Source organism: Anabrus simplex, chromosome 10 (genome assembly GCF_040414725.1).
Source record: "Anabrus simplex isolate iqAnaSimp1 chromosome 10, ASM4041472v1, whole genome shotgun sequence".
NCBI classification, from domain to species: Eukaryota; Metazoa; Arthropoda; class Insecta; order Orthoptera; family Tettigoniidae; genus Anabrus; species Anabrus simplex.
In genome coordinates, this window is record NC_090274.1 from 107,152,281 (window position 1) to 107,176,561 (window position 24,281).

Here is a 24,281-nt window from a genome sequence, read left to right on the forward strand (position 1 = left end):
AACAAGAAAGGAAGAATTCCTTGCAGGAATGTAAATGTACCTGTTCATGAAACTGTAGTCCCCTTGATTTGCATTTCTTTTTCTCACTCTCACTTTGCGATGTTACTGCACACAAACCACTTGAGTAACTGACAAAAAACCATTCAGAATTAACAATACAGGTCCCTATAATGTACAATTCTGGCAATGGTTTTATGAGAAGTGAATAGTTGAATAGCCAACAAATAAAACAGACACATGTAACCCAGCGTTGCCATAACGCTGGGACATATCGGGTTAAAAAAAAATGTAGGTTAAAAAATTTTTTTTTACAATGTGAAGAATTACAAAGGTGAAAGTATTAAAATTATTGACATTAAAAGGCTGCTATTACAAGTAAGATGGACAAAGCAACAGACTGCGATGAACAAGTAGTAAGATTGCTATAAAATTAAGTTGAGCGATTGGTGGTTAAAATTAGACTCTGACGAGAATGACGATCAGTCATATTTATTCAAAAAGTAATATTGAGAAAATAATGTTGAAGGCTAGTCAAGAGATCACTTTATTCCTTTCCAGGACACAAAAGACAAAAGTCATAGGCATATGGTAGAAATGTAGAACACATTTATGAGAAGATAAAAAGTTGTAGATTAAAGGTTGAAGAACAGTGTTAAAATTGGACCTCTGTGGACCATCTCAATTTGAAGCAATGTTAAAATGTTGTCAAGAATATGAGTTTATTGACATTGAATCTGTAAGAGGAAACCAAAAACAAGGTATTAATTGTGTGAAAAGATTTTTTAAAAGTTTAGTGGAGATCGTGTATACTTACCATTTGACGAGGTGAAGGTAACTTGTACGTTATGAATTAAGTGTATTGACAACTGTAGACTTCTTACTACGAGTGTTGTAGCTGTAGGTTTGTGTTGGAGGGGGAACTGTTTGCGGAGGCATGATTATTGGATTGTGCGTAGTGCTTGGAGGGGAGCTGCTATTGGTGGGAGAGAAGGAGGAGAGTGTATTACTGCACATGTTGTATCGGTGAGAAGCCATTGGAGGGAGCGATATTAGAGTGGGTGTGGCTATCGGTTTATTGGTTGCATTTGAATTAGAGGTACTAGCTGTGAGGGGAAGGGAGGGGAGTGTATTAGCTGTAGAGGAGGTGGAAATGCTTATTAATTTGAGGTTGAACATTTTTAAGAATATATTGGTGAGGGGAATTGAATTTTGTAATAGAATTAAAATCTGTTCAAATAAGGGACTTTTTTAAAATCAATAATATCATTTAGGTTCTTATGTGTATTGAAATGTTGGTCGAGGAAAATGAATAAATTTTCGTATTCTGTTATAATTAATGGTTATGAATTTCATGTTTTTGGTCCGTATTGAACTGAGAATAATATATAAGTAATAATAATAACAATGTAAACATTTCCACCTTTTCAATACTAAAATATATTCACAAAATTATAAATTACACGGTACTAGTTTCGACCCATCTTTGCTCCAATATGGCTGATGATGACCCCTAGATGGGTCGAAACTAGTATCGTGTAATTTATAATTTTGTGAATATATTTTAGTATTGAAAAGGTGAAAACGTTTACGTTATTATTATTATTACTTATATATTATTCTGTTATAAGTTTACTTTTATCGACTCTTTTGAGAATATGAAGGTCTTGTTCTATTGTAGTGAATTTATGTCCTGTGTCCCTCATGTGGTTGGCCATTGCGGAGAATCTATTGTGTCTTTGAGCATTGTAATGTTCAGCGTATCTGGTGGAGAAATTGCGGCCAGTTTGGCCAACATAAGAAAAATTACATGTAGAGCATTTCAATCTATATATTCCTGATCCAGAGTAACTATTGTCTGTGATGTTAATGGAGTTATGATTAAAGAAAAAATGCGATTAGTGTTTTTTGTTGTGTAGGCTATTTTTACATCGTGTTTCATTAATGGATAAATTTTATGGTTAGTGAACATGAATTTAGTGTATTTTAGTTTGGCGGGTTTCAATGGAGTTAAATTTGTAGCTAGTTTTGATTTTGTTTTGTTGATGATTTTATCAATTTATATCTGTGTTAAATCCGTTGAATTTAGCTATTTCCTTAATGAACAGTAATTCTTTCTTTAAATTAGTAGAGGATATTAGAATTTAAATGCTCTATATATTAGACTGTGATAAGTGGCTTTTTTATGTGAGTTGGGATGTAATGAATAATTTTTTATGGTTGTTGGAGAAGAGGTGGGTTTTCTGTATATTTGGAAGTCGAACTTGTTTGATACTCGTGTGATTTTGATGTCTAGGAAATTCAAAGAGCTATTGATCTCATCTTCTTTAGTGAATTTAATGTTGTTATCCAAATTGTTAAGAAATGATAGTATGTTATCGCTGTTGTTGATCTGTTTATCTATGATTGCTATGGTATTATCGACATGGCGATGCCAAAGACATAGTCCATTGATGTTATTAATGATCATACTGTGTTCGAGATTATCTAAGTATATATCGGCTAATATACCAGATAACGGGTCTCCCATCGCCAAACCTTCCTGTTTGTAAATTTTCTTACTGAAGGTGAAGTAGTTGTTGTCTAAAACGAAACTAAGTAATTTTAACCATTGATCAATTTCGATTTAACTCAATGTGCTATGTTTGAACAGATTGTTTTTTATGATGTTAATAGTATTATTGATAGGGATGTTTGTATACTTGTTGGTGATGTCGAAAAAACACAAAACGTGGTTTGGTTGCAGACTGAATTTATTTAGGGAATTGCAAAGTTCAATCGAGTTCTTTATGGAGTTGGAGTTGTGAAATTTGAAATGTTTTTTCAGGAAATTGTGTAAGAATTGAGAAGTTTTATAAGTAGGACTATTCATACTATTAATTATGGGTCGAATGGGGACCACCTTTTTATGAATTTTGGGCAATGATCTGACTGTAGGTTATTTTGGGTTCATTACACTTAATTTCTGATAATCCTGATCATTTAAAATGAAAGTAGAATTTTTGAGAAGTTTCTTTAAGTTACGCTGTATTTTGTTTGTTGGATCTTTGTTAATTAAGGTATAGGTTTTGATTGAAAAAAGTTTCAGTTTTATTCATGTATTCCTGTTTGTTCATTCTTACTATGGTGTTGCCCTTATCTGCTTTTGTAATTACAAAGTTGTTATTATGGATTTTGGATTTCAGGTTTAGAATTTTTTTCGAGGCGTTGTAGTTGTTGTTGTTGTTAGAAGTTATCTCATTAATCAATGTTGGGAGTTTCTTTTTTTACTTCATAATGTACGTCATTTTGTTTATCAATCAGGATTTGTTTACTGATATTAGTTTCGGTTTCAGCGATGGTAGTGATAATGTCCTCTGCTTTTTTGTGATTAGGCCAATTATGTTTGATATCTCTATCTAATAGATTCATCTCTTGGTTAGAGATTGCTGTATTAGATAGGTTAATTGTGGTAGGAATGTCAGTCAAATGGGAAGGGGACACTTTGTTGTTTGTATTTTGATCAGATGTTTTGCGTTTGTTTTCTTGTAAACAAAACGATTTATGGTTTAGGGTTTTCTGTTTCCTATCTAATATGTATGATAAATTAAGGTCAGTGTACCTTAAAAAATGAACTCCATTCAAGTGGAGATAATTTTTGAGAAATGGTCAAATCAGTCCTATATAATTGTAAATTTAGTAGAGATTTTTACTTGTATAATAGCTTAATTTCATTTTTCAACTATATGCTGTTTACTTTTTTATGAGTGGCATAAGATTTTGAATAGGGATGACTTTTCTTTGTAAAGATTTAAGAAACTTAGGTACCAACTCTAATTTTAAGCAATCTTTAAGAAATTTAATATCTCTAGATATCTTGCGTATTTTAATTCTCAGGTTCAAATACTTGTTAGGTTTAGTCATTGCCTGGTTGGCATTAGTATTACATGTAATAAATATCATTCTTGGTCCGTACTGATGCTATTTGATTATAATAATAATAATATAATAATAATAATAATAATAATAATAATAATAATAATAATAATGTTATTTATTAAATTGACCACCCAATCAATACAATAAGTCATTGTCTTGGATGATTTACATTGATCTATTAACTAAAAATTGTACATGTTTCGCCTAGTATGAAGGCATCATCAGCCATTGTCTTAACCTCGGAGTAAAAATAAGTACTTGATTAACATATAATAATATAATAATAATGGCGTGTGGCCTCCGAAGAGGCCGAGTGAAGGTCTTTCGAGTTGACGCCGCATAGGCGACCTGTGCGTCGATGAGAATGGGCTCCTACCCATGATGAATTCTAATGCTGAAGACGACACACACACCCAGCCCCCGAGTCATTGGAATTAACCAATGAAGGTTAAAATCCCCGACCCGGCCGGGAATCGAACCCAGGACACCCTGGACCAAAGGCCAGCACGCTAACCATTTAGCCATTGAGCCGGACATATAATAAGATGAAATTAATTTTAAAAACTGAAGAGACTTAAACTAAAATTAACATTAAAAATAACAATGTTGGTTGTAAATTTTTTTTTTACAACGTGAAGAATTACAAAGGTGAAAGTATTAAAATTATTGACATTAAAAGGCTGCTATTACAAGTAAGATGGACAAAGCAACAGACTGCAATGAACAAGTAGTAAGACTGCTATAAAATTAAGTTGAGCGATTGGTGGTTACAATTAGACTCTGACGAGAATGACGATCAGTCATATTTATTCAAAAAGTAATATTGAGAATATAATGTTGAAGGTTAGTCAAGAGATCACTTTATTCCTTTCTAGGAGACAAAAGACGAAAGTCATAGGCATATGGTAGAAATGTAAAACACATTGATGAGAAGATAAAAAGTTGTAGATTAAAGGTTGAAGAACAGTGTTAAAATTGGACCTCTGTGGACCATCTCAATTTGAAGCGATGTTAAAATGTTGTCAAGAATATGGGTTTATTGACAGTTGAATCTGTAAGAGGAAACCAAAAACAAGGTATTAATTGTGTGAAAAGATTTTTTAAAAGTTTAGTGGAGATCGTGTATACTTACCATTTGACGAGGTGAAGGTAACTTGTACGTTATGAATTAAGTGTATTGACAACTGTAGACTTCTTACTACGAGTGTTGTAGCTGTAGGTTTGTGTTGGAGGGGGAACTGTTTGCGGAGGCGTGATTATTGGATTGTTCGTAGTGCTTGGAGGGGAGCTGCTATTGGTGGGAGAGAAGGAGGAGAGTGTATTACTGCACGTGTTGTATCGGTGAGAAGCCATTGGAGGGAGCGATATTAGAGTGGGTGTGGCTATCGGTTTATTGGTTGCATTTGAATTAGAGGTACTAACTGTGAGGGGAAGGGGGAGGGGAGTGTATTAGTTGTAGAGGAGGTGGAAATGCTTATTAATTTGAGGTTGAACATTTTTAGGAATATATTGGTGAGGGGAATTGAATTTTGTAGTAGAATTAAAATCTGTTCATATAAGGGACTTTTTTTAAATCAATAATGCCGTTAAGGTTCTTATCTGTATTGAAATGTTGGTCGAGGAAAATAAATAAATTTTCGTATTCTGTCATAAGTTTACTTTTATCGACTCTTTTGAGAATATGAAGGTCTTGTTTCTATTGTAGTGAATTTATGTCCTGTGTCCCTCATGTGGTTGGCCATTGCGGAGAATTTATTGTGTCTTTGAGCATTGTAATGTTCAGCGTATCTGGTGGAGAAGTTGCGGCCAGTTTGGCCAACATAAGAAAAATTACATGTAGAGCATTTCAATCTATATATTCCTGATTCAGAGTAACTATTGTCTGTGATGTTAATGGAGTTATGATTAAAGAAAAAAATTGCGCTTAGTGTTTTTTGTTGTGTAGGCTATTTTTACATCATGCTTCATTAATGGATTGGTTATCGGTTAAATCTTATGGTTAGTGAACATCAATTTAGCGTATTTTGATTTGATGGCTTTCAATGGAGTTAAATTTGTAGCTAGTTTTAATTTGGTTTTGTCGATAATTTTGTCAATTATATCTGTGTTAAATGGTTAAAATTACTTAGTTTCTTTTTCTGCTAGTTGCTTTACGTCGCACCGACACAGATAGGTCTTTTGGCGACGATGGGACAGGGAAGGGCTAGGAGTGGGAAGGAAACGGCCGTGGCCTTAATTAAGGTACAGCCCCAGCATTTGCCTGGTGTGAAAATAGGAAACCACGGAAAACTATTCACAGGACTGCCGACAGAGAGGTTCGAATCTACTATCTCCCGAAAACTGGTTACTGGCCGCACTTAAGCGACTGCAGCTATCGAGCTTGGTAATTTCGGTTTTTAGACAACAACAACAACAACTACTACTAATACTACAACAACAACAACAACAACTACTTCACCTTCAATAAAAAAATTTACAAACAGAAAGGTTTGGCAATGGGAGACCCGTTATCTGGTATATAAGCGGTTATATACTTAGATAATCTCGAACACAGTAAGATCATTAATAACAACAATGGACTATGTCTTTGGCATCGCTATGTCGATAATACCATAACAATCATAGATAAACAGATCAACAACAGCGATAACATACTATCATTTCTTAACAATTTGGATAATAACATTAAATTCACTAAAGAAGATGAGATCAATAGCTCTTTGAATTTCCTAGACATCAAAATCACACGAGTATCAAACAAGTTTGACTTCCAAACATACAGAAAACCCACCTCTTCTCCAACAACCATAAAAATGATTCATTACATTCCAACTCACATAAAAAAGCCACTTATCACAGTCTAATATATAGAGCATTAAAAATTCCAATGTCCTCTACTAATTTAAAGAAAGAATTACTGTTCATTAAGGAAATAGCTAAATTCAATGGATTTAACACAGATATAATTGACAAAATCATCAACAAAACCAAATTAAAACTAGCTACAAATTTAACTCCATTGAAACCCGCCAAACCAAAATACGCTACATTCACGTTCACTAACCATAAGATTTATCCGATAACCAATCCATTAATGTAACACGATGTAAAAATAGCCTACACAACAAAAAACAATAATTGCAATTTTTTTCTTTAATCATAACTCCATTAACATCACAGACAATAGTTACTCTGGATCAGGAATATATAGATTGAAATGCTCTACATGTAATTTTTCTTATGTTGGCCAAACTGGCCGCAATTTCTCCACCAGATATGCCAAACATTACAATGCTCAAAGACACAATAAATTCTCTGCAATGGCCAACCACAAGAGGGACACAGGACATAAATTCACTACAACAGAACAAGACCTTCATATTCTCAAAAGAGTCAATAAAAGTAAACTTATGACAGAATACGAAAATTTATTCATTTTCCTAGACCAACATTTCAATAAAGATAACAACCTAAATGACATTATTGATAACAAAAGCCCCTTATATGAACAGATTTTAATTCTATTACAAAATTCAATTTCCCTCACCAAGATATTCTTAAAAATTTTCAACCTCAAATTTTTTCCACCTCCTCTACAGCTAATACACTTTCCTCCCTTCCCCTCACAGCTGGTACCTCTAATTCAAATGCAACCAATAAACCGATAGCCACACCCACTCTAATATAGCTCCCTCCAATGGCTTCTCACCGATACAACACATGCAGTAATACACTCTCCTCCTTCTCTCCCACCAATAGCAGCTCCCCTCCAAGCACTACGAACAATCCAATAATCACACCTCCTCAAACAGTTCCCCCTCCAACACAAACCTACAGCTACAACACTCGTAGTAAGAAGTCTACAATTGTCAATACACTTAATTCATAACGTACAAGTTACCTTCACCTCGTCAAATGGTAAGTATACACAATCTCCGCTAAACTTTTAAAAAATCTTTTCACACTATTAATACCTTGTTTCTGGTTTCCTCTTACAGATTCAACTGTCAATAAACACATTCTTGACAACATTTTAACATTGCTTCAAATTGAGATGGTCCACAGAGGTCCAATTTTAACACTGTTCTTCAACCTTTAATCTACAACTTTTTATCTTCTCATCAATGTGTTTTACATTTCTACCATATGCCTATGACTTTCGTCTTTTGTCTCCTAGAAAGGAATATAGCGATCTCTTGACTAACCTTCAACATTATTTTCTCAATATTACTTTTTGAATAAATATGACCGATCGTCATTCTCGTCAGAGTCTAATTGTAACCACCAATCGCTCAACTTAATTTTATAGCAATCTTACTACTTGTTCATCACAGTCTGTTGCTTTGTGCATCTTACTTGTAATAGCAGCCTTTTAATGTCAATAATTTTAATACTTTCATCTTTGTAATTCTAAACATTGTAAAAAAAATTTTAAACCCAACATTGTTATTTTTAATGTTAATTTTAGTTGAAGTCTCTTCAAAGATTTTAAAAATTAATTTTGTCTTATTATATGTTAATCAAGTGCTTATTTTTATTCCGAGGTTAAGACAATGGCTGATGATGCCTTCATACTAGGCGAAACATGTACCATTCTTAGTTAATATACCAATGTAAATCATCCAAGACAATGACTTATTGTATTGATTAGGTAGTCAATTTAATAAATAACATTATTATTATTATTCTAATCAAATATCATCAATACAAATCAAAAATGATATTTATTACATGTAAGTGGTATGTTCCGAGCTGTCAGCGGAGAGATGGCGTGGAATGGTATTAGTAGATGAATAAGTTTGAGTGGTGTCTTTAAAAGTAGGAAAGATCACAATATGAAGAAAAAGTTGGAATTCAAAAGGACAAATTGGGGCAAATATTCATTTGTAGGAAGGAGAATTAGGGATTGGAATAACTTACCAAGGGAGATGTTCAATAAATTTCCAATTTCTTTGAAATGGTTTAAGCAAAGGCTAGGAAAACAACAGATAGGGAATCTGCCACCTGGGTGACTGCCCTAAATGCAGATCAGTATTGATTGATTGATTGATTCCAGGGACTGAAATGAATATTTTACACATATTTTCTTGATGGGGGTAACCTGCTTCACATGGATATTGGATGTTCGCTACACAATGCTATCTCCAATTTATTTCCGTGTTTGTTGAACCTCCCTCTCAGATGCAGATAAACTGTTAGGTACCTTCACTGTGTGTAAAAGAGAGGATTTAGCGTACAACTAACTGAGCACTGAATTCTTCTAAATTTCACCTATAGGACCAGGAGTAGCTAAAAAGCGATAAAGATAAGAACCTCTTACCTGCTCGATGGGATCTGAATGGTCCAGGCTAACTTGGGGTTCTTGTTAGAGGTAATGGTTTTCCACTCCCAGCCATGGATTTCTCCAACGGTTCCTGTAACCAGGAACTTATCCGTTGTGACCATACTGCACACGGAGCTCTCATTATTGAGTTTGAAATGGTACTCAGGTCTGTGGAGAGGAGAGGTAAAGCCTTCTCCAGGGCTCAAGATCTTCTGTAAACTGAAACACATATGCAAGCATAAGAAACAGAGAATGGGGGATTAGCACATTCTTTACAATCAACGTCATACGGTCAGATACATAGTGAAAACTGCAAGTAGGTTCTGTTTAGTAGTGATTATTATTTTAAGGAAGAAAAAATTTCAGATAACCATCGTCCCATTGAAAGAGAAAGACAAATGGTGCTACCAATCAAGAATGAACGTACTGTTATAAGAAAGGAAACAGCGTCAAATGAAAGATACCCAAGGTCTCCTAAACCTACTGTATTTCTCCGAATCCAAGACGTTTCTTTCTCAGAATCTCACATGAAAAATCAAGGGTTGTCTCGCATTTGTGACCTAACAGTAATGAACACCACCGGCAACTACTACAGTAATCGTGCTATTTCTTTTCACCCACTGCGCATGCGCACACAAACTCGTTGACGATCAACGGATCAACGACCGCCTCCTTGTTATAGATTGCTGGCAGCGGCAATCAGTTGTACAGTGCCTCTGTGTAACGTCACTGGATCTCAGGAAATAGCAAAGAGAGAATTGCATTATATTACGTAGCCTCCACAAAAACGTTTCTCAAATTTGCAGAATGGCATCAAAACATGTGAGACTTCAAATTCTTAGAAAGGCCACGGCTACTCAGTAGCAGAGTTGTAATGCGTCTACTGTACCTGCCGCTTAGTAAAATGAATTTCTATAGACAGCAGGAATATTTTTGTGATGGATCATTTATTGTAAAGATACATGGAACAGGTATTGGTGGCAAATTTTCAACGGGTTCTCATCAATACAATGACGCCAATTTTAAGTTTATGGTTATTAAACACTCATAGATGTACAATAATTGTGCTGCAAGAAAATACGGCATAGGCCTAACTAAAGCCATTATTCGACATTAGCTAAAATTTACGTACTGCACAAAACACGCATTCGGTTGCCCGCAACGAGGACACTTTAAAGAAGTCGTAAATGAAATTGTGAGGTACATGAACGAAAAACGCAAGGGTGGAATGGCCATACCACAGCGCAATAAACACCTTTCTTGACATTCAACATCTGCGTTGTAATAAGGCCTATAGATCGCTAGCCATTGAAGTTGGCCAAACCCGGCAAGCGAGACGTGTGTAGCGGCAGCCGGTTGTACCTGACGCTGAGTAAAAGTATCAGTTTTACAGACAGCAAGAATACTTTCCTGATGGATCGTCGTATTGTAGAGACGCATGGAACAGCTACTGACTGCAAATTTTCAACAAGTTCTCTTCAATATTATGATGCCAGTTTTAAGTTAATGGTTATTAAACTCGTGGGAAAAAAATGATTGTGCAGCCACAAACAAATACAGCAAAACTAAAGCCGTGACATGAAGACAAAGATAGTCTAAAAATGCATACTGTACAAGAAAAGCATTCATACGATTTTACAAAGCACTGTTTAAACCTGATTTAAATATTTTTGAAGGAAAAAGTGGGGGTCGTCTTGCATTCAGGATCGTCTGGGATTCGGAGAAATACGGTACTTCAGTCACAAGTGTTGAACAAGGAAAGTCAGGCAAGTGAGGTGAAACTGAATTAGTAAGGCTTTCACAACTGCAGATCAGAAAAAACACAGTTATATAGACTGACTAGCTGATGTGCCCATGCTGCGCTACGGAATTCTCAGAAAGACTGTCTTTGTGGTTTTCCCAACTGAAGTCAACACAGATCATTACAATGATGTCAGTAGGAAAGTAGCGATTCAAGGCAATGTTATCATAGTAAAATATTCAATCAGATGAAAAACCAAGTTTTCTCACTTTTAACAAACAGTACTACGCTGCCAATCCAACATTCCAAAGTTCCAGTGCTGGAATGACCAGGAAGCAGACAGCTGCGAACACTCCTCTGTAATTATTCCGTTAAATGTGCACACTAATCATTCTAATCAGTGCCTCAGAGTAGGGATTGAATAGCTGGAAAGCTATGATGAACCAGTGTGTTACATACCAGAAGTATTTTTTAATTATTTTTTGCTATTTGCTTTACGTCTTATCGACACAGATAGGTCTTACGGCGATGATGGGATAGGAAAGGCCTACGAGTGCTCCCCCTGTGGGTGGGGGCGGTAGAATAACAGCCTGTCTTAAGAGGTGACTAAAAGGGGCCCCAGGGGCTCTGAACTTTGGAGCATGGATTGGCGACCACGGGGCCCTTAGCTGAGTCCTGGCATCACTTCCACTTACTTGTGCCAAGCTCCTCACTTTGATCTATCCTATCTGATCTCTCTTGGTCAACTCTTGTTCTTTTCCAACCCCGACGGTATTACGTATGGAGGCCCAGGGAGTCTTTCATTTTCACGCTCTTTATGGCCCTTGTCTTCCTTTGGCCAATACCTTCACTTTTCGAAGTGTCGGACCCCTTCCATTTTTTCCTCTCCGATTAGTGTTATATAGAGGATGGCTGCCTAGTTGTACTTCCTCTTAAAACAATAATCACCACCACCACCGCCTAGGAGTGGGAAGAAGCGGCCGTGGCCTTGATTGAGATATAGCCCCAGCATTTGCCTGGTGTGAAAATGGGAAACCACGGAAAACCATTCTCAGGGCTGCCGACAGTGGGGTTTGAGCCCACTATCTCCTGGATGCAAGCTGACAGCTGCGCACCCCTGACCGGACGGCCAACTCACCCGGTACCAGTAGTATGAGAAAATTTATGAACCAGAGGAATGGCATGCTAAAGATGAGAGATCTAACTCCCCAGCTACTTCCGCCAATATTCAGGGATGCTGACATACTTGGTATGCAACAGTAATCCCATCTATCAGAGATGAGTGGTAGTAGAAGACACAAAGCACATCACAACAAACAATGGTTACTGTAATGTTATTGTTGATCAATTTTATGAACTACTTATATTGTAGGCCTTCACATGTAGTTTTCTTCTGATTCTATGATACTAGGGTATCTTATAAAATTATTTTTAGCGTAGACTGTAGTTCCTTATTCCCCGACTTTGCATACTGATTTTCATTAAAATCCCTTTACCCATTTTCTTGTGACTCGGCGCTGATATGGAGCTAGCAACAAAAATAGAAATTCATGAATATCTCTGTTATTCATAGCCGGTACGGTAAAAATGTACAAGACATAAATGATCGGAAATTTAATACTATATAACTTTAACTATGTAGTATTTATTGATAGGACCACTAATAACATAAATATTTGAGAATTAAATTTTAGGCCTTCCTCTAAACTACTATTTCATTCAGCGTGAGTAAAACGACTTATGACCTAGATTGTATGAACTTATTCCCTGAGTTTGCATAACGATTTTTCATTCGTTCATTCATTCATTCATTCATTCATTCATTTATTTCAATTAATTCCAACGAGCCTGCAGGCTCATACATAGGAATTGTACAGGACATTACATACTGGCGGGCACTTACATATCAAAATATAGTTTGTGTATATAAGATTATGAGTAAACGGTTGAGCATATAAACAAATACAATATATAAAATATGTACATCATCAATATGAGAATTACAGATAATTATTTCTGACTGTATTTACATTTACATAACATGAAAGTTGCAAAGGTACAAGAATACATTACAGAGTATTTTCATTTATATAACATAAGAGTTGCAGAAGTACAAGAATAGATTTCAGATTATTTACCATTATATAACATAAAAGTTGCAGATGTACAAGAATTGATTACAGAGTATTTACAGTACATATACATAACACAGAGTTGCAGAGGTACAAGAACAACAGATTACAGAGTATTTATAATTACATAACATAAAAGTTGCAGAGGTACAAGAATAGTTCTGGACAGTTTGCAAGATTGTTTGGGAGAAGGACTTAAATGATAACTGACATTTTGATTTAAACAGCACTGTACCTTTCCCAAAAATAATGCTTGACTCTTTGTTTGAATTTTGCTAATGTTGGTGCTGCTTTTACCTCCACAGGGATGTTATTAAATAATTGGATCACAGAGAACTTCAAGCTGTTTATACAATATTTATAAGAACGAACATTGTATAAGGCAAAGTCATTTGCGTGCCTAGTACTATATGGATCGTTGTCAGAATTCAGAGTATATGTAGTGTTTTATAAATTTATGTTTTATTTTGTACATGTGTACAGCTGTATTGAATTCTGTACTCATGCTTAGGGGTGGTATTTTAGCACTTAGGTATAGATATTTTATTGGTGTTAAGTAGGGAAGATTAAGTATATTTCTAACAGCTCTATTTTGTACTACCATTAGCTCATTCAAGTCAGACTTCTTACAGCGCATCCAGATTACATACAAATATTGTAGGTGACTATGAACTAAAGAGTAGTAGATCTGTTTTAGAAATGAAACGTCGTATGGCTTTTAGTGCCGGGATATCCCAGGACGGGTTCGGCTCGCCAGGTGCAGGTCTTTCTATTTGACTCCCGTAGGCGACCTGCGCGTCATGATGGGGATGAAATGATGATGAAGACAACACATACACCCAGCCTCCGTGCCACTGGAATTAACCAATTAAGGTTAAAATCCCCGACCTGGCCGGGAATCGAACCCGGGACCCTCTGAACCGAAGGCCAGTACGCTGACCGTTCAGTCAACGAGTTCTGTTTTAGAAGTTGTTGTGGGATAAGATAACTAAGTTTCTTTAATATTCCTGCAACAGGTGTGATCTTTTTAGTAATGTATTCAACATGGTCTGTCCAGTTCAAGTTCCTATCAATTACCAACCCAAGATATTTGACAGTACTAACTAGTTTTATTTTATTCTGCATATATATTTTACTGTGTGGGATTTCATTCTGACCTTGCTTTGTCATTATTATATAATTAGTCTTTTACACATTAACTGTTAATTTATTTGCTTGAAACCAAAAGCACGGAGTATTAAGGTCTTCCTGCATATCTTTAACACTGGAGTCTATATTAAAACCAGTATAGAACATGTTTGTGTCGTTGGCACATAGTGTGATACGTCCTTTCAAATGGCAAGTTGCAATGCCGTTGATGTAGACTAGAAAGAGTATTGGCCCTAATACCAACCCCTGTGGAATACCATGGGTTACCCTAATTGCTGAGCTCCTACAGTTATTCAGCACTACATACTGTTTTCTATCAGACAGATAATTATCAAACCACTTCAAAGCAACGCCACAAACTCTTGCTCTCTCTAATTTAGCTAACAGTCTTTCAAGGTTCACTGTATCAAAGGCCTTCTTTAAATCTATAAACAACCCACCAGCAAAATTATTAAAATCTATTGACTCTTGCAGCAGTTTTATGAGATCTATGGTTGCTATTTCAGTGTTAGAGTTCTCACGAAAGCCATATTGTGCATTTCATTCAATTCTCTTCAGCTGTTTTCTCATGATGCGTGTACATACATACATACATACATACATACATACATACATACATACATACATACATACATACATACATAAATTACGGGAAATTAAAAAGTACATTTCCTTATTATTGTGAACATGACCAATACAGAAATAAAATTATTTTAAAATTCTGAGCAATGTACAAACAAAACTCTTATATAGATGAGAAACTGAATTAGAGATAACTGCTGATGATGATGGCAATGTGGTGTGACAGAGACTCTACAACATACTGCTGCATGGCCACTGCATAGAGATCTCTCTCGATAGCATCCGAGATGTGATGAGGTAAGCATCCTCATGTCGATGGAGTGCTTATCAAACCAATCAAAGCAATGGATAGTGCACTGTGCTGGACATGATCTGACAGCAGATTCCTATATCATTCATCCGCGAGGGACAGTCCCTTCTCTGCCTGACAGGGGAATCCCTTGCCTTGAGTGCTTCGTAATGCACTGATGTACAAACAGGTACCATGACTCATTTGTTCATGTGATCTTACTCCATGCTTTGAGTGTTGGTAGTGTTCCTTCTGACATGCAGTGAGCAGTGGGACGGTGGCAAGGAGGTGGATGGTATGTCTACTCACATTTAATTGTTATCCAGCACTAAATTCGCAAGTAGTCTGTGCACTGTGACCTGTCTATCTTCTCTTTCCACCCAAGTCAGTCGACGGTGATCCCCGTTTATCCTCACGTTGTACTCCACGGCAGTTGACCCCGCCAATGATGGTCCCAGAATCTACATACTCAAGATACAGTCCAGACATGGTGGCCCACGGGAACCCCACGACTTCAGAGTAGGAACAGCCTACAGTAGTACGGCACCGACCATCTACCCACGATCAAAAGCGCTGAGATCTTGTGTCTTACCCATCCTATGCTCATCTTTTACTCACAAGGCCAGTACGAGGTCTGATGATGTCACCCTTGTGTATCGCACCGAACGCCAGGCCAACCATAGTACCATTTTGCCAAGACGGCAGCTATCTGTAATTCCACCGCTCATCAGTGTAATGGGCTATTAGCCTCTCTCTCTGTGTGTGTACACCTGGTGGTGGTGGTGGTGGTGGTGGTGTTCGCTGAGGGCATGCCATTTGGGCTTGTCAGTTGAACTAGCATGCATTTCAAAGATGCTACCATCTAACAATCTCACCAAATTAGGTAGGATCCACAATACCTATTAATATTACATACATGGTCCAATAATCAATTCTACTGCTGCGATTCCTTGAAACTGAGGAAGCAATGACAAACTAGCCCATGCTCCGAGGATGCGAGCCCCTATAGGTTGTGGTGGTGATTACTGTTTTAAGAGGAAGTACATCTGGGTGACGATCCTCTCTTAACACGTTGAGTGCCGAGCTGATTGTAGCATACTATTCCACTGGTGCCAGGCATGTTTTTGAATTGCATTCTGCTGGTGCCAAAGCAACTGTACGCATTGTAGGCTGTTTATATAATCTTGGGATGTATTTATATGATGTACTAAATAAATTTTATCTCACCATACCAAGCTCATGTGTGACGCCATATGGTATCATCAATTTTTAGGAAAGATAAAATATAGCGTGACGCCATATGGTGTCACAGAATTTGACATGGAATGTGCAATACGAATTTCAAATACGGGATATTTATTTGCTAATTCAAATTAACACAATATTTAACTTGTATGACTGGAAGATCGAATGAATGTGAGTTAGAAAAGTGTAATGTATTTTTGTGTAGGTGTAGGTTATTATTTACTGTATAATATGATGTACTCAGACTGTATTCACTACAGTGGTTAAGTGTAAGAGAGGGCCAAGAGCCCTAACTTCGCCACCTACAAAGGCATAATAAATAAATAAAATAAATAAAATAAAAACCTAGTAAAATTCAAAACAAGTACTTGCATTACATTGCATATTGTTGTGAACAGTTTTCTGATAACTCTAAACAATGAAAATATGACTCTCGGCATGATTGGCAAGCAGTGACTCTCGCATTGCAAGATAAGCATTAGACTTTAAACAACAATTAACCTTCAGTCACTCTTTGTTGTGAAATGATTCAAAGCACTTCAGACAAAGGAAAGGTGTGTCAGGACAGGTTGTGCAGACAGTTGACACCCTTTTTGTGGCAGAAGCAGCAGCCTTTCTGCCCATGACCTTGCTTAGTTGAGGATAGCAGCTTCAACACCGACCTCGAGTTTTCATGCAATATTGAAAGGAAGAAATAAAAAAATAATTTTATAATTAGTACTGACATCCTTCGGAAGTGCAATAATGCTGAACTTTATCACACTTACCTGGTACTTTTCCGTCCTTCCATCTTGTTGGCTTCCACAAGGTAGTGGTTCTCTCTCTTAGGAGTACATCTAACAGGGTCGGTCGTTAGACAAATTAGAGTGCTGACCACATTCCTTCGAAACTCCGCAACAGACATTTTCCGATGTCCAGTAATCCGCGTCTTATTGTACAGAAGCAGTGCATTTACAATGGCTGTACCAAAAAGAACGTCATCTGCAATTTTGTGGTACCATCGGATGGTTTTCCTCATTGCAGTGTGGTACGAAGAAAATGTGTCTGCAATATCTATTCCTCCTTTCATTTTATTGTACGTTATTACCATTTTCGGTTTAACCACATCTTTGTGTTTCCCGTTCTTTTTGCCCGTAGCTATTACATCATTAGAATATTTGGTTGACATAATCAGCACGCCCCTCTGATCTCTCCACTTCATAACTGTCAATCCATTTCCATTCTCCATTGAAATGAGTTCTCCCTTCTAAAGCTTTGCATTTAAAACTTCCTCTGGTAAACCTTTTCTATTTTTCTTAAGTGTGCCAATAGAATGTGTTTTATGATCCAGTAGCACCTCCGCTAACTCAATTGATGAGTAATAATTATCGGTGCAGGGAAAGCGACCACTGTCCAGATACGGGTCCATAAGTTGCATTACAACTTTGTTACAAGTGAAATATGTAATGCGAGTGGAATGTATTTTTTTTTGAAGTCTTCGTTTGTAAAATACAATATGATGTTTTATTTTTATTGACCTAACCTGTACTGTATAATGTTGTAACATAGGCATTTGTAAATAGTAGAATTCTGTCTATAGTTCCTGGAAAGATCTAGAGTTACATACCTTTTGTACAGGGTGTGTTACTTTGTTGGTATGTGTTCTAGAAAGCGTGTTCTGTCTATTCTGGAAAAATATGACTTTCGCGATCATGCGTATTCTAGAATGTTAGTCAAAGTTCTCGATCGAAAGTTAGGTTGTGATCGGTGAATCTAGGTGGCGATAGGGAACACGTGCACGCTGATTGGTTGCCTCCAAGGCCAGTAATTCCTATATATAGTGAGCGAGGCAGTGTTCGAATGAATTCGGTATCCTGATATCTGTCGGTCTTGGTCTACCCGTCTGCGAGCAGCCTATCTGGTTGACGTCCCCCGGTTTTCGGGATGCCACTCTCCTCGGGTAAGCACTCTTGAATTCCGTTCCTGCTAAAATTTCCGTAATGTTCCGATTTGCTTTTCATACAGGAGTCTGCCCTAACCTCGCCTAGATTCACCAAATTAGCTACTTATGACGCCTTAGTTTTTCAGCTAGACTTACCTGTTCGTTTCCGAGGCATTCCCGTTTTGTTTCACTAAAATATGTATATTGTAGTTTAATAGTATTTCCCTTGGGGTTTGCCTCTGATAGTTCTGTATCACTTTAGGTACGCTAGATTTTGGATAACCTGTAAATTGCATTGTACTACTGCATTGGTAACTAGATGTACAGTTCATTTGTAATTTGAATTTACACTGCTACGAATAACCTATGTATATCACTGAACTTATAGCTCATAACTTGGAATGTATATGTAGAATTATCTTGTAAATAATATTTTAAAAACTAAGGATCACGGTGATTCATTTCGGAATCCGCTATCTAAGCCATGTCCATGCCTTTGGTAGGTTCCCAGCCCTTCCATCTTCCCGTTTTGTCGTTCACTAGTTGGCCCTACTGATAGTTACGTACTCGTTTTGTTGGAGATCCGCGTAAAGGTTAGTTACTGTTTTTCCAAGTGTGTAGTGTTTTCTTATATTGTGTATTGTACTCTTACCTTCCCCTTTTAACTGTGTTTGTGCCTTGTTTGGTGTTACCACTGTAGTAGAGGTAACATTTGGTAGCAGAGGCAAGCGCTAGATTGCGGAAGAAGAAAAGTGAACCGTGATCATACCTAACCTAAATCTCCGTAAAAGTTGTGGTTCGTATAACGCTTGAAATCTTGTTTCTAACTGTCAGGATGGCTCGCGCTGTTCCTAATCCTTTCCATTTAAGAAAGGCAGAACTGATTTACGAGTTAAAAATTCGCAAAATTAATTCGACAGGGAATGTCAGAGATGACACTAGCCTGTTGAAGCAGTCCCTTGACCTACCTATAACCATACCTGAGTTAACTACAAATGAGTTGCGTGAGTCTTTGGCCGTGATTGAAGATAGGTTACCCGAATTTAACGCCATTCTTGTGTCCTTTAGTGCTTCGAAGCCCTCGCATGGCCAATTAGCGCGGGTTAAGGGGCAGTTATTACATTATTTAGACCGGATTAAGGATTTGTTGTCTGTTGAATTGCCGGAAATTGAGTGGCAGAAATGTCAAACCTTACTAGAACAGTTTTCCACAACTTTCAACAGAATCAGTGGTTTGTTTGAAGGCAATAACACCGTTTCTCAAATTCAAGTGTCGATCCCATCTGCAATGAGTGACAGTGTTATTTGTGGCGAGGCATCTGTTGCTGCTCAAGTGGGCAATCTGACACCTAGTGCTGGTGTTAGGCATATTCAGGAGTCTGAGGTGACTAATGCTGCCCTGGGATCTTCTGTTTCATTGTCTGGACCTAGGACACCTGTAAGTCATTCTAATGATACATCTCTTTTGCATGTTGGTAACCGTACTAGTTTTACTACGATTCCTGCTAATTCCGTTGAAGCTCAGTGTTTACCTTCTATCCCTAATCAACCCGGGTCTGATTCAATGGTGCATAACCACCCATCTGTCCTAGCGCTACCCGTATCGAGTTGCATAACCTCTACACAACCGGTTAATGCCCAAATGCTCTCTCAGATTAGTGAGAACCTTTCTCAAATTAGGTTGTCTGCGCCCGTAACATTGCAGGATAATGTTAATCCTAACCTATCCTGTACTCCGTCCTTTTCACAAGGGCACCCGAATCAAAGGCACGAGGCCTTGCTAAACCCTCTGGACTATTCTAAGCCTTCCCAAGCACCCCCTACACCTGTCTTCCCCCAGATTTTTTCCAATCTGCCTCACCCGTTGACCACTGTGTTTAAAGGTATCTCAAAATTTTCAGTTAACTCCATTGATGAAGTTATTTCCTTCCTTCGCTTTCTAACCGAATTCAAGGATCAGGCAATAGTGCATAATCTCAGTAACGACAACGTATTTCAAATTCTATACCCACATGTCTCTGGAGCTCTTTCTGAGCACATTGTCAGGGCCATTACTGAAAGATGGTCAGTAGATCAATTTCATGCCCATGTTCTTGAATATTTAATTCCTGCTCGTGCCTTGTCTGCATTAGTGCAGAAGCACTATTTTAGAGTACAACATTTTAATGAGTCACTATCTGAGTATGTTCAAGACATTAAGCTCCAAGCTAAAATTTTCCGGCTCCACTATTCAGAGGCTCAGATGGTTGCCAACATAGTTGAAGGTCTCGCCCCGAACTATAGATCATATCTGGCTCTTTCACCCTGACCTGCAACATTCGCCCAGTTGGAAGCAATTACAGTATCCACTGAAGGCATTTGATATGCTGACCAGCTACGCCTGGCATTAGCCCCACCTCCTATAACCGTGCCCCCTACTCAGGATTCTAAAACCACCCCGTCATCTGCTTCCAACGTGCGTAATCCCCGTTCATGTTTCAATTGTGGCTCCACATCTCATCTCAGGCGGGATTGTCCCAAGGCCGGGACATTAGGCAATAGGAAACCTGCGATGGGTGGAGGCTCTTCTACCAATACTTCTTGCCGTAACTGTGGATCAACTAGGCATTTCTCTAGGCAGTGCCCACGTAACACTTCTGGCTCTGGACCTCCAGGCCGTAGTAGTGCTAGATGACTAACCGCCTGTTCTGATAACAAATCCCAAAGCATGGCTTCTTGTCTTGTCGATCATGACTGTACCTTGGTTGATTTACTTTATTCTGAGGCTAATGATTGCTCCCAGTCTGACTCTGGTCTTCATTTATTACAATCTTGTAGGATTTCTGCCATACCTTCTTGTAAACTACCATATTTATGCATAGAGGTAAATAATGAACCTGTCTGTGCGTTGCTAGACTCTGGGAGTAGTGTCACCTTGATGAGTGAGACCTGGTATGATTCTATGAAAACTGTTTCCAAGCTACCTACATTACAACCCGTGTCCTTAACCTGCCATACTGCTAATTCCAATTCATTGAATATTGTAGGGTCCCTAGAGGTCAAGATTAGAGTCCGTGATTTCACCTGGAAAATGCCAGTGCTAGTGGCAAAAGATTTGTCCTGACAATTCATATTGGGTGCAAATTTTATTGCTAAAACAGGCATGATTTTGGACCTCCAGTTCAACAGATTCCATTTCAAATTTTCTGCAAGAACATTTGAGCTGTGTGATCGCTCCCCTATTCTGCCTTGCCGTGTTAACGCTGTTCCTGAAGATTCTGATGAACCCAAGGCTTTTGATTTTTATCACTTACCCGAAGAGCAGGCCAACCAACTTAGGAAACTCTGCGATGAGTTCCCTGATGTCTTCACCGACAGGTTAGGCGTCACCAATGTATTAGAATACAAAATTGAGGTTACAGATAACATACCTGTTCGCTCTCCTCCGTACCGGTCGTCACCTCCCAAAATGAAAGCCCTGAAGGCTATTATTGATCAAATGCTCGCTGACAGAGTGATACGCCTGTCCAAGTCAGCCTATTCTTCTCCCATGTTTCTGGTCCCTAAACCACAAGGTGGTTATCGGCCTGTAGTGGACTATCGGATGTTGAACCGTAAGGTAGTCCTCCAATCTGTCCCACTTCCTGATTTGCACTCTTGTTTTTCTTGGTTTGCCAATGCAAAAATTTTCACCACTTTCGATTTAAATCAGGCTTATTACCAGATACCCCATGCCGAAGAATCCAAACATCTCACTGCATTTGCAACCGATTGGAACCTATATGAATTCGAACACGTCCCTTTTGGCCTCGCAACTGGAGCGGCTGTCCTTACACGGTTACTAGATTATGTCTTATCGGACATTAAGTTCAAGTTTGTTTATAATTACCTTGACGATCTCGTAATTTTTAGCGAAACCTTCGAGGAACACCTACTCCATCTCAAGGAAGTGCTTGAAAGACTGCGTAAAGCAGGTCTAACCCTCAAGGCATCCAAGGTTTCCTACGCACAACCCCAGATGTCCTTCTTAGGACATCTTGATTTATGAATTTTGTTCAATAAAATCGTTCCTATCTTAAAACACGACTACGTCAAAATAGTCAACAGACGACGTCATACACAGGCTACGGCGCAGACAGCGAACCTCAGCGACTCCGCCCATACACACGTAACAACCTCCCCTACTTATTCCTCTGCCCCTCTCACAACAGACAACACAAGAACCATCAGTACGAGGTACATTACTCGTCAAACGGCCAAGAAACTTGCATTTCAAACATCCAGCAGTAAGTAAATTAATTCAGGCTTACAAATTCACACAACATTACACTTCTATTGAAATCTAACTCACTTCATTCATTTTGGCTTACAGACTTTACCAGCCTTAAAAAGGGAAAGGAACCACCACAGTCTTACGGCATTTGATGGGAGAAAACTCCAGAAGTTAGGCCAGAACTGAATCACACATATATTCCATAATTTAACACGTGTCAAGCTTATTGATTCATTTCACAATTATAGGAAAGTGCTGTTATTTTACAAATGGAACCTATAAAGACCAACATTCGACATATATAAAAAATTAGGCAAATTATGGAAATATAACGCAAGAATCAAGGCCAACATGTTTCTGTGTCACTAAACACACTGACTATATTACTAGACATTCATGTGCTTTTAGTAAATGATAAGCATTCAATTTATTAGATATTTATGTTTTATACAATACATAATCAACATAATATGAAACTTGTAATTTTATGCAAGAAGGAAATGACATTTAATCATTAGATTTAAAAGCCAACCATACACGGCATATTTAAATATTATCAATATCTGATGTTATATAAGACAAATTGTTATAATATTTTACCACATAACAACGCAAGATCCAAAGCAATAAGTATTTTAGACTTTAAAGTACAATGATTAGACTTTAAAAAATATATTAGTGTGTTTATGTAAAATATTTTATAGAGATCAACCCGCATTTATATTTTGCCTAAAATAATATCACTCCAGCAATAAGGTATAAAGATGTAACATGATATTTTATTATAATTATCACGCAAGTTTTATTTATCAAATTTTACTGATAGTCTATTCACGATTGTACATAAGTATAAAAGGGATTCGATTCAACAAAATAAGCAACAATACCTAAGATAAATGCTTAATCAACCCAAGGATGCATTCTGTCAGCCCAAGGGCATGTATATAATAGACAAAGTTTTGTAATTTTAATTTTTAATTTTAACACAATGCTTAGAAATTTGTAAGTTTTTAAGATAAGTTTTCACTGAAAATTATGAAACAATATATCATGAAGGTCTTTCAGAGGTATAAGATAGAAATGCAAATGTGATTCTGATATAGCTGAAGATGACCTATGAAGGGTCGAAACGGGTCCTAGATTGTAATACTTTGCAAGAAAATAAATGTATTGATTAGGTGGAATTTTTCTTTCCTTTTATGAAGATTGGCTTCTTAGGACATATCGTGTCGGGGAGGGGTGTCTCAATCGATCAGTCTCGTACTGCCGCCATCCAGAATTTCCCCCCTCCAAAGGACGTCAAGGCTGTAGCCAGATTCATTGGCATGGTGAATTTCTTTCGCAAGTTTATTCCTAATTTTTCTGAACGTGCAGCTCCATTGAACGATTTGAGAAGAAAGGATGCCAAATTTGTGTGGGGTGATGCCCAACGTGAAGCCTTCATGGACTTGAAATCTGCCTTTTGTAATGCCCCTGTACTGGCTATGCCAGACTTTTCTAAACGCTTCATCCTTCAGACTGACGCCTCTTCCTCAGGCATATCCGGAGTTCTTCTACAGGAATTTCAAGAAGGGCGTCATCCTATTTCTTATGCTTCCCGTGCCCTGAATCCTGCTGAGCGCAATTATTCCATTTATGAGCTGGAAGCTCTGGCTGTTGTCTTCTCCTTAGAACGCTTCAGAATGTACCTGGAACATCTCCCTTTCGATCTGGAAACTGACAATCAGGCGTT

The 24,281-nt window shown here is 37.6% G+C and overlaps 1 protein-coding gene across 1 annotated transcript in view; it reads right to left on the minus strand.

Moving 5' to 3' along the window:
- Window positions 1-24,281, minus strand: part of thoc6 (THO complex 6) — a 112,390-nt gene that overhangs the window by 51,648 nt on the left and 36,461 nt on the right. Inside the window, exon 2 of the mRNA XM_067154754.2 lies at window positions 9,236-9,457. Coding sequence (XP_067010855.2) covers window positions 9,236-9,457 — 222 coding nt within the window. The remainder of the gene's footprint in view (window positions 1-9,235; window positions 9,458-24,281) is intronic.